General features: G+C 51.4%; 1 protein-coding gene across 1 annotated transcript in view; it reads right to left on the bottom strand.

Moving 5' to 3' along the window:
• Window positions 1-53: 53 nt before the first annotated feature.
• CAMK2G (calcium/calmodulin dependent protein kinase II gamma) overlaps window positions 54-11,852 on the bottom strand; it is a 64,911-nt gene continuing 53,112 nt past the window's right edge. Inside the window, exons 15-23 of the mRNA XM_077778487.1 lie at window positions 11,550-11,582; window positions 9,246-9,314; window positions 8,053-8,097; window positions 6,256-6,304; window positions 4,942-5,055; window positions 2,804-2,879; window positions 2,349-2,443; window positions 578-822; window positions 54-138 (exon numbers count right to left, since the gene is read on the bottom strand). Of these exons, the coding sequence (XP_077634613.1) occupies window positions 590-822; window positions 2,349-2,443; window positions 2,804-2,879; window positions 4,942-5,055; window positions 6,256-6,304; window positions 8,053-8,097; window positions 9,246-9,314; window positions 11,550-11,582 (714 nt within the window). The 3' untranslated portion in view covers window positions 54-138; window positions 578-589. The remainder of the gene's footprint in view (window positions 139-577; window positions 823-2,348; window positions 2,444-2,803; window positions 2,880-4,941; window positions 5,056-6,255; window positions 6,305-8,052; window positions 8,098-9,245; window positions 9,315-11,549; window positions 11,583-11,852) is intronic.

Here is an 11,852-nt window from a genome sequence, read left to right as displayed (position 1 = left end):
AGGGGCGTGCATTGGCTGCTGCCGCTTTGTAATTTAATTGTTTTAAACCTCAAACGAACAGGACTGCCGCTGTCACTCAGGCCCTCCAGAGCCACTGGCTGCGAAGGTTTGACCTCCGGCTGGGATCTCCTAATGTCCCTGTCAAAGAGGACAGACGTGGTAACAGAACAAAGGACAATAAGCACACAGATGAGTTCCAGGGACTTAAACACACTAGTCATGTGGCCAAGTCTGCCTGAGACGGTGGAGAATGGGGGAGAAGCTAGCATTTAAATAGAACATTATTCACATTTGCTGAGCAAATGCTTTACTTCTGTGTATCTTATTTAAAACTCACAACTCAATGAAGTAGGTACCACTCTTTCTCTTTTTTGACAGCTAAGGAAACTGAGGCTTAGGGTAGGGAAGTAACCTGTCCAAAGTCACCCAGGAGTCCTGGCGCCAGACACAAGTCTGTCTGACAGCCTTTGCCACTCCTCTGGGATGGTCCATATCTCTTTCCCTAGTGCCACTTCTCAACCTCCTCTTCCTCCTCTGATCCCATCTGTCCCCCTCCTCACCCCCCCACCAGGTGCACCTGTGGCTGAGCTCACTGCAGCGGTGCAGCAGGGGCTCCTGAGCAGTGATAGTGGACATTGAGCCACTTGCCATCCCGGCGGTGCCAGACCCGGGTCTCCTCCGACTGGCTGGTGCGAGGCCGACCCTGCCCATCGATGTACTGGGTGAGGCGGATGTAGGCGATGCAAGCTGCGTCCTCCCCAATCACGTGGACGTGCGGGTTCAGGATGGTGGTGTGGATGGGCTTGCTGTTCTTGGATAGAACTGCAGGGGGCAAGGCAGAGTGCAGTAGGTAGGAGGCCATCAGGCCTGGGCACTGACAATTTCCTCCCAGCCTGCACTTCCAGGTCTCACCCTCTTCTCCAGCAACCATTCTGGGAGTCACTAAGTCCCCCATACACCAGAGGCCAGGAAACCCCATTACATTAGTCTCAGTTATCCAAATGGAAGAAAGAGGTGGAGAACAATGATAATAGCAACTACTGCTTTAATCGGACATTGCACTGGGGGTTTTACATACATAAGCTATTATTTCTTGGTCAATATTATTTTCTTTATTATGAGATAATGAAACAGGCTCAAGGAGGTTAAGTATTTTCCCGAATCACACAACATTTGAACTCAGGACCATCTGACTCTTAACTAAAGCCTACGATCTTTCCATTGTTCCAGGCCGATGTTTAGATTTCATAAGGGTTGGCTTGACCTTAACGGGCTGCAGAGCAAAATCAAGAGCTTAAGATTTCAAAATTGATTTGTATTTTGGAAAAAAAAATGTCCAAAGTTAAAACAGAATCACCAAAGCACCAAGCTCAGGATTTTCCTAGGGTTCCCAGATTCTGCTGCAGGAAGGCCAAAAGAAGTTGGATTGCCATTATCAGCGAACACTGTGAACTGCGTTGCTTTTAATGAGATTCACATTTTAATTCATTTCAAATGTTAGACAGGATCTACCTGAGACTCTGCCTTAGCCCTTCTAGAAGGGCTTCTAGGCTTCTATAGAACCCTTCCAGTTCTATAAACTCTGGAACTGCTCCTGGCTAATAGAATTACTTAGATATTCAAGGGCTTACATTTGCAGCCAAGACATGGAGAGAGGATGGTAGTTAGTAGGAAAAACAGTGACAAAAAACCCACCCAAAACAACTCAGTGCAAGATGGGGGAAGGCCCAGGATAAAACGGGAAAGAAAAGAAAAAAAATAGGGAGGAGGAGGGTGCTAGAAAGTGGAGAGAAAGACAGGAGGAGGTGGTGATTCATCTTCTTATTCCCTGGGACTTCCACGAACCGTCCAGAGTCCAGAGTGTACAGCTCCCCACTCAGGACTGCTTCCCTCCATAATCAAGAGGACCCTAGCCACAACTTCCGATCTCACAAATCACCCACAGTGCTCTGCTAGTTGCTTGTACATTCTTATCCTGGTTTTAATTTCCTCTACTGTGAAACCTATAAATACAGAGCTTTATTACTACTTGCTGACATCATCTCAACCTAATCCCAGTGGTTTCTGGTCATCGTGGAAGGAGGTGAGGCTTACAGAAATCATGACCATGATTGTGCCACAAAGCAGCTGCAGAATGAAGGGGCACGTGGGGCTCTGGAGCAAGTCCTTCAAAGCTGTCAGTTTAAGACCATCCTCAGGGCACAAGGAGGCAAACACATAGAACAGAGTGCAGCCAAGCAGGTCAAATAAGGGAAAAACGGGCAACTGGGAAAAGGAGGTGAGCAAGGAGAGAGGCAAAGGGGGTAGAGGGGCAGGCAGGAGTATATCAGCAGCACGAACCCACTCACGATTCTCAAAGTAAAACTTATGGAAATCCATCCCCTCCACGAGGTTACCAAGGGCCTCAGGCTCAAAGGAAGTGAGGCCTGGATCACAAATCTTCCTGCAGAAAAAAAAGTAGCCTGTCAGTCTCCTATGGGATTACTTGTTTTTCTTCCTTGTCAGTGATGTCTGTCCTGTAGCAAGTTAGCTATGGGCTGGGCCTGACAAGATGGCTAAGATCTTAGAGTCTTGCCCTCTCAGCCCGCCACCAAGACACCAGGGCGGGGATGGGGAATGAGGAGGCGGGGTATTGTCATAGGGTATCTACCTGGGAGGGATTCCAGCCCAAGGGCCTGGTATTTAATTCAGGCATTGTGCCCAAGGCCCAGGCTTCCCTTTTCCCAGGGTCCAAGCTGATTTGGGGAAAGAGGGAAGGCCTCGGGAGTTGACTTGGGTCTCAAGGAAATGGGTCTCTACTCACGTGTAGGCTTCAAAGTCCCCATTGTTGATGGCCTCGATCAGTTGTTCTGTAATCTTAATGATCTCCTGTTTTCGCACTGTGGGGAAAAAATCCAGCAATTTACCTGCACAGAACTGAGGAGCTCCCAAGTGACAGAGAACCCTCCCCAATCCTTCAGAGAATCCCCTGTAATCTCTGTGACAAAGACATCCCTCTTCTCTGTCTTTAAGGCCCTCTGCAGGAATAGTGAGCCCACTTTTCTCTTCATTCCTTCTCTGTTGTCTGTAGAGCTAATGCCCCCCTCCTCCTGAAGCCCACCCACTAGTTACGGCTCCCTGGCCTTTGTCTCCCTCTCCATCAACAACCGGGATGCAGAAAACACTTCGTCCTTTACAGCTGAGGAGCCTGGCCATCATGAATACTCTGCCCAGAGTCTGTACCCCATCCCCAGCACGTTCAGCCTCTCTAAGAAGCATCTCCCAATATGGCTGTTTCCACCACCCACTTACTTCTCTCACCTGAAGGGGCTCAGTCAGGTCTCAATCACCACCACCACTACCACACCATCCCAGCCCTCACTCAGTGGTCCAGAACCTAGCCCTGGGCAACAGCCAGCCTGAGAGCAGAACCTAGCCAAAGATGAGGGCTCCAGAAGGATGAACAGAGCCCTGGGACAGATGCTTAATTCTCTTTACCCTGCTCATCTCCTCCACAGGGCTTTTCTGGGATAAAGGATCTTGGAACTATAAACACTCCTTTTTAAACAGAGCTTCTCACTTGAGAGATGGCTCCATTTACCCTGGACGAGACTTGGAAAAGCTCTAAATCTCATACCAGCTCTCATGCCAGGATGCATGCCTCAGGAAAACCAAGACAAGGTTCAGAATGACAGCAGGCAGAACTGGTGCCCAAAAAGCCCCCTACCCCCACCCTATCCAAAGCCAAGGGACTTTTGGTGGCATCCTGCACTCACAGGCAGCTCACTGACAGGGAGCGCCACTATCAGCAGAGGGCACCACCAGGGTTAAGAGAGGGCTCAGGCTGAGCTCAGGCCAACCCTGACCGGAGCCCCGGGCTGGCCCAGGCCACAAGCATTTCCTCACAGGAGCGAGAGGCTGCAAGACAAATGCGAGCATTAGAACAGCACAGCCAAGGGGCACAGCCGGGAGAGGGCAGTGCAACCAAGGATACAGCCAGGTGGTGGACCCAGAGCCACCAGGACTGTCACGGATGCAGCTCCAGGTGAGTAAGCAGCATGTTAGGGGAACAAAAGAGCTGTATCCACTTTCTAGAGGCAAGCAGGTATGTGTACACACACACACACACACTCTCTCTCTCTCTCTCTCTCTCTCTCTCTCTCTCTCTCTCTTTCTCTATCTCATACACACCCCCTCTCCAACCCCACCAAACCCATTTGCAGGACCTGACTGGGGCCCTAAGGGTGAAGAGGCCTGTGTTTAGAAACTTTAAAAGGATAGGTAATAGAAGGAAAAGAAGCAGACAAAGGCATCCTCGACACAGATACAACTTAAAATAAAAATATGAGCTACCATTAACCCAGCAAGGCATTATATTAAGACATTCTACTATCTCACTTATTTTCATAACAGCGCTATGAGGTAGGTGCTATTTTATTCTCACTATACAGATAAAGAAGCTGAGGCTCTAGGAGGTTTAAGCTACTTCACACACTTTGAAGCTGGGATTTAAACTCAGGTCTGTCTCATCCCCAAGCTTCAAGCCCCAAGCCTTATGATGTGCTGAGCCTCAGGAAACACCAAATCCAACACAGTTCTTGGCTTATGGCAGTTTGAACATCATCCCCACTCCCACCACCTTTGACCTGATTTCTGACTCAGCCTTTCTCCCTGGCTCATTGCTGAGGCAGGGCCCACTGAATGTCCCAGTGGCTTTCTCTTCCTTCCCACCATGCCATGTTCTTCCACCCACTCTTCTTTATGTCTTTGGGCCCTGGTCCCATGGGCCCCTGCCTGGTATTAACAGCACCTCCAATCAGCTCCCCCACCCAGCAGAGGCCGAGCTCCCCAAGCTTACTAAGACAAATAGCTGGGCTGGGCTGACAGCTCTGGGGGGATCCCTGAGGGGCTTTAGGACGAGCCAGGGAGACAGAAGCCAGACTGTGCCTCCCTCACACTTACTGGCTGAGGAGCAGAGAGAAGGCTGGGGCTGCATGCCTGCAGAGGGGGCTGTTCTGTCCCGGGAGCTCCGTCCTTCAGGCACCGAGCTGCCATTCCCAGTGCGGAGCGGGGCAGCTAGCCAGCCAGGGCAGGGCAGGGCAAGGCAGAGCAGCCAAAACAAACAGAACAAGGCAGGTGAGCGAGCAAGCCAGACAGGACCCAAGCCCGTGGCACTGCAGAGCCGGGGCAAGGCAATGCCTCGGGCTGCTATGGACACTGGACCACATCCCACGCTGCCGCCTCTGCCAGAGAGGCCTCCCAGCTGAGAGCCCCGGGAAGGTGCACAGACTTGGACTTGTGGCTTACAGAGGAGCCTTCAAACAGCCTGTACGAGGACCCCTGCTCCCAGGGAAGATGTTCTAGGGCATTAGGCTACAAGGTCAAGGAGCCCAGCAGTGAAGGAGCCACTTACTCCACTAGCATCACCAGAACTGAATTGCTCTGGCCTTAATCCCAGCAGCCCTAGAGGTACTATTGTTTACTGCCTTATATATACATTTATGCTTTCTATTTTTTTTTTGGCTCCCAAAGGTTTATTGCCCCCTTACTGCTCCTGTGTGTGCTCTCTTAGCTCTGTCCTGCAACATTTCTCCATCTTTTCTGAGAGCCTGGGCTCAGGTCACTTACTGTGGCAAAGGGAGCAATTCCAGGAGGCCAAACCAAAGAGCAGGACAGAGATTCCCAGGGGTCTGACCTGCCATGCCCTCCCACACCCCCTGGCCCTCTGGCTAGGCCCAAGGTTAGGCTGGTGGTCCTCCCAGGACCACGTGGACATGGCCAAATGTGGTTCTGGCTCCATCATTCACACCAAGACTTTGTGTCGAGAGTCACTGATCCCAGTGTGCTCAGAACTGTTCTGGTTTTAAAACTGAAAGTTCCACATTCTGGGAATCACCTCAGTCCTAGGGAAATTGGGACCATTGGTAACCCTACTAATGACTCACTATATTTAAGGGCTACTTCTGCAGGGACTCAGGATGTCCCTGTACAGGGATGTAACATCATTATCAGCAGTAACAGTTCTCTGAGCCCTGGCCCTGGAAAGCTCAGGAAAAATGCTAATTTAGCTATTCCAGATCTGGGGTCAAAAAAGAGAAGCCTCTTGCCTAGCCCAGCCAGGCCAGCCAGGGTCCTCACAGTCCACAGAAAGTAGCTTCTGTGCCAAGCCCTCTCCTAGAGTCTAAGGAGTCACCATTCTGAGTTCTGGGGTGCCCCACTGGAGCCAAGGTACCAGGGACACTGTGAGGGTCCCTTTCCCATCCTGCTAGTACTTACCTTTGAGGTCTTCATCTTCTGTGGTGGTGTTGCAGCTCTCTGTGGAGCCCTGTAGGCCAAAAAGAACATGTTTCTTTGGAAACCAGAGAAACTGAGCAGAACAAAAGCAGAGTATGTGCTCCTAAGGAGGTGCAAGGAAGAATCATAGGAAGTTCTGTTTTCACCCTTGCCATCTGACTTTTACAACACCCCGGGTTCCCAAACCCCCTCCCAAGTCTTCCTCACATCAGTAAATGACATCATCTATCCTGTTGTTAAAACCTACAAGTCACCTTCCAGGCTTGATTCCAGGTTGAATCTTTGCTTTCTTTTTTTAAAGTGTTTATTTATTTATTTTAAAAGAGAGAGAGAGAGAGAGAGAGAGAGCGCACAAGTAGGGAGGCACAGTGAGAGAGAAGAGAGAGAATCCCAGACGGGCTCCGAGCTGTCAGCACAGAGCCCGATGTGGGGCTTAAATTCACAAACCCTGAGATCGTGACCTAAGCCAAAATCAAGTCAGAAGCTTAACTGACTGAGCCACCCAGGCACCCCTCTTTTTCTTATTTCTTAATTATCCAATCTAAATTCAAATCTGTTCTCCAAAATAAGTTCTTTTAGCTCTTTGTTTAAAAAAAAAAACTTTATGTTTAAGTAATCTCTACACCCACCATGGGACTCAAACAAACGACCCCAAGATCAAGAGTTACATGCTCTACTGCATGAGCCAGCCAGCCTGGCACCCCTACCTCTTTTCTTCAAATGCACAGCTACTCTGTGATTCCAAGTTACCAACATCTGAGACCTGAACTATAATAGCTTCTGGGTCCCCCTGCATCCATACTTGCCTACCTCCCTAAAGTTCTTGCCCATAATATAGCCAGAGGGGCTTTTCAGAGTGTAAATTAGACTATATGACTCTCCTGCTAAGAACCTCCAATAGCTTCTCCTTGCTGCTGGAATAAAATGCAAACTACTATGACGTCCTATATAGCAGGACTGCCTGCATCTCTAACATTACCCTGACCCCTCCCCCCACCCGCCCCCCCACTGCTGCTCCTTCCTGGCTCCATGCTCTAGGCTCTGCTTCATTTCCTCTGTTCTGTATACATGCTAAGCCCTGACACTTGGAGCTCTCCTGTCTAGGGCATTCTGCCCCAGAGTCTGCCCGCCTGTCTCCTTCCCATTGTTTAGCTTTTAGCTCAAAAATCACCTCCTGAGGGAGGTCCTTCCCTGACCACTTAATTAAAGGCCCTGTTCACTCTTCTTTCTTTACTTTGTGTCATTTTCTTCATAGCACTTACCACTACTAGATTTGATCTTACTTATTTGGTTTTTGGTTTATTATCTGCCTCCTCCACACCCGTGGAGAGAGATTTTTATCTTGTCATGGGTAGTGAAAATAAAACAAAGTTACTGAGGGCAGTGCTGGGGGAGGCAAAGGAGGATGTTCTAGGGTCTGATTATACTCTTGTCTGTTTTTCTAGCTAATTGCTGCCATTTAAGCCTTTCAAGTCATGGAGGAAGATTCAGTTATTATTGTCCTCAATTTACGGACAAGCAAACTGAGGTGCAGAGTGCCAGAGTGACTTACTCAGCGGCCCCGTATTCAAACCCAGGTCCGCCTGATTATACAGCCTAAAGTATAGTGCCATCCAGGAAACAAACAGGTGCATGGTATCCCCAGCCTGGTCTCCACACATACCGTGGCCTCGAGGTGTGGCCTGTCGCTGCCATCTGCAGGACTCACAGACCCTGTGATCTAGCCCACCTGTTTCCTGCTGATCCGTAAAGCAGGAGACCAGCTCAGGAGCCACTCACCTTGATCCCATCTGTAGCATTGTGCACCACGGTGGTTTGTGGCTCCTGTGAGAGAAGATGAAAATTACCCTCCTGACCTCAAGACAGACCTATACTCTTCCCTGAGGGACCCTGTCCTTACCCCATCATAGACCCTACGATGACCGCTGAGGCCTGCCCACTGGCCATTCCCACAAGACAAAATATCCTGGTTCAACTGGGATCCCAGGCAGCTGGGAAGCCCCAGATTTAGGGGGCAGCACTGGCTGAGAAAGAAGGAGAGGACTGGCACTTAACCAAAGCAGGTACCAGGGAAGCTGAGGGGACAAGGGCCTCTGTGCCTGATTCCTTGATTCCTGCTAGATCTGAGTGTCCTTTCCCCATGGGACAGGTACACTGGTGGAGCTGTGGGGCTGAGGGCCCAGGCCAGGCCCTGCCAACAGCACTCTTCAAGGAGTGTGTAGAAGGCAGGGACACACGGAGAGTGGACTCAGGTCTCCCAGAAAGACCCAGGATGCCCCCTCAGCAAGCTGAGCCCAAAAAGCTGCTTGCTTTATTTACCACCTTTTCCCAGAGTTCCTGTCCCTGTTGTGCCATGAGGCAGCACGAGGGTCCGGGTCTGCAGGCACAATTACCCCTCCTTCTCTCCCAGTCACCCCCCTGCTAACTCTCTAGCTAGCCACCTAGCAGAAGGAGCTCTGGGAGCACACAGTGCCCCTAGCATGGGGCTCTCCAGGAACTCAGAGACCTCAGCACCATCCAGAGGGAGGGGACCCCAGCCCTCCTTCTTGTTTAAAGCTTTGCAAAGGAGAAGCTGAGGCAGATTGTATAAGGAGGCCTCGCGGAACCGATGTGCAGGCCCCCAGAAAGCTCCTACCCTCTTCTTTTATAAGCCACTCACCTTCCCGGCTCCCACAGCAGACCCATGGGGGCCCAGCCTGGGGCTGAGAGGTTTAGGTTAGAGCCCTGACCACTCTTCCCCCCCCCCCAACAGCAAAAGGAGGAGGAGCAGCAGTTGTGCGGTGCAGGAAGGAGCATGGCCACACGGGACAATGAGGGAGGGGCCCACAAGGCTGGACACAAAGCAGCCTGCGCTACAGGGACGAGAAGGAAAGGGCCAAGGAGGCCTGGGAGGGAGGAGGGCAAGAAGAGGAAGGGAGAAGGAGCGGGAGGCAGCCAGGGGCAGGGGCGGAGAAGCTGTAGTCAGGAGGTACCATGGCCGTCTGCAAGGGCGCGGGCTCTTGGGCTGGGCTTACGAGACTGTTTTTGTTGTTGCTCTGTGGCTGAGACAAGAAAACAGATGGTTTAGTTCCTCTAGAGTCACCAAAGCTGCTCAGGTTCGACTCCCAGACCTCCCTTGCCCCGGCCTGGCCCAGAGGAGCTCGGCCTGAGGTGGCCTCCAAAATACTATGTGGATGGGAGCAATGGTCGGGAGAGATGATTGATCGGAGGAGGGGAGTATTGATTGGGAGGGGCCCAGAGACCTAGCTCTGGAGGCATCCTTAAGGTGGGACCAGCCCAGAGACTTATTATAAAGCATCTCTCCAGAAATCTCTGCTTATGTCAGATGCCATGTCACTGCACAATCATACTTCACCCAAAGAAATTCAGGATCTTCTTATTTTACAGGCAAAAAGAAGGGTGGTTTATAAGAGAGCAGAATAAAATTCACAAACTCTGGGTCCCCTATCGGTGCGTAGTCTCCTGCTGCCCTTTCTTTCTTTCTTTTTTTTTTTTTCCTGCTGCCCTTTCAATCTGCGACCTGCATTTCCTTTCCCTCAAGACACCAGCTTGAAGCCTGATCTGAAAAGATGAGGAACATGAAGAAGAAAACCTCGCCTAGAAGACAGTGTTCGGAAAGGAAGGGGGGGATGTGACTTTGGATACAGAATGCACCCACTGCCCCCATGAAGCAGAGACAAGCCTGTGCTGTTGGCACTGATATATTTTCTGCTTGATAAATCTTGGATTTGCTCAACTGGGAGTGAGAACAGAGCTCCAAGGCGGGGCAGGTAAATCCAGGGTGGGTGGCTGTGGCTACAGTCCCAGAACCCAGTCCCTGGGAGAGTAGGCTGCCTAGTGGGCCAACATTCCTAACAGCAGAAGACCACTGGGATATCTCCCTGCCTTTCAAAATGTTATACTGAATGGCACAGCAAGGGAGGTGGGGGAGGATGGCGAGGAAGGAAGGAGGCTGATCTCCGGTGGGAGGCGTGGGGAGGACCATATCTTTAAGAGGCTCTCTGCCTCTTACGATCCTTTCTACTTCTTATGATGGCCTCACCAATGTACTCAGTCTCACTGAGAGTCCCAGTGGAGCCAGTGGCCACTAAGGAGCAGCCTGATGCCTGCAAGTTCTTCAAAAGACAGAGAGACAAACATGTAGCTACCATCTCTGTGCAGGGAACAAATGAGGACACAGTGGCAGTTAGGATGTGCTGCTTCTCTCCTAGGACATACACAGAAAGCTATCCAGACCATCCTAGTTCTTCTTGACTGGAGGCTTCTTTTATGGCCCCTTTGACCAGACCTGAAGGCATCCAACCCTAGCTTGCTGTCAATGGCTGACATGTCCCCAAACCCAGTGCTAGGCATGGAACCTTAAGCCAGGTACCAAGTGCTGCCAGACTCCACTGAACTCTGCAGGCTGGAAAAGAGGAGTCCCAGGAATAGTCAGGATGTGGGTCTAAACTCATATAAACTCTACTCTCTTCCATTCCCCACCCCCTAGCTCAGCTAAGTCTGATCTGTTTGGGGCTCATTGGATAAGGCTGCCCTCCCTGCAAAGCCCAGCTAAAACAGAGACCGTGGCAGGGGGAAAGGACTCCAGGGTGCCCTTAAGCCTGCCATAGCTGCAGGGGGCTGAGATGTCACCCATGTGGCCCCACCTCTGGCTTTAATGATGGTTTCATAACAACTCAGGCTGCCGTGCTCCCCTTGGTGGCCTGTGTCCCATGAGAAAGAAGGTGCGTTCTCTTGATTCTTTCAGCTGTTTCCCCTGAGGGGTGGGTGGAGAAGGATGAAATGTTGGGCACAGCCCGTTAATGGGCACTTGCAGAGCGGAAAAGGCCCAGAGAGTGAGGCTCAGGGCTGTGAGCCTACAACCAGGTCCTCTGCCCACCACACAGATGCCCACCAGCTGCTAGTCTGTAGCAGGAGGCCCCCGGTGAGCGGGTCCTCTCCTCCTGAGCAACAGCAAGTGAGGGTCTCTCCCTGTGACTGCCACCTGGCCCCACGAGTCCCTCCTAGCTTCCCTTCCTGCCCTGGGCTGCGGGAGGCAGTCCAAGCTCTGCAGCAGGGGGTGCCATACCACACATTCCAATGCCCATTTTTTAGGCCACCGGGAGACCTTGGGCATCAGCCCCTGCCTGGCAGGACAGGCCACGCTTGCCCACACAGCACAGACATGCAGTGAGGATGAGTGAAGCACACGCACATGGCAGAATGGGTTTGCGTGGCTGGCAGGCGGGCGCGCAGGCAGCATGGAGGAGGCAGATGGGTGGGCAGGCAAGGCTCACCATTAGGTGCACGCTGGAACTCGACTTCCTTTTCTGGACACACCACAGCGAAAGGGAAAGAGAAGGGGAAAGAGGAGGTAAGAAGAGAAGCACAGAGATGCCGCAGGTTAGTGCAGCAGCGCGGGCTCTGCCTCAGGAGGAAAGAGCGGAAGAAGGAGACCTGGAGCCCAGCACCAGGAGGATTAAAACAGCACCTAGACCACCAGGCACACACATCCCTCCAGACCCTGGGAGAAGACCTCCTTTGCTGTCAGGTTCACAAACAGATTTAGTATATTCTAAGATGTCTCAGCACTGCTCAGA

This window comes from Crocuta crocuta, unplaced genomic scaffold (assembly GCF_008692635.1).
Source record: "Crocuta crocuta isolate KB4526 unplaced genomic scaffold, BGI_CrCroc_1.0 scaffold167, whole genome shotgun sequence".
NCBI lineage: Eukaryota > Metazoa > Chordata > Mammalia > Carnivora > Hyaenidae > Crocuta > Crocuta crocuta.
This window is presented reverse-complemented; position numbering and strand designations above follow the sequence as displayed.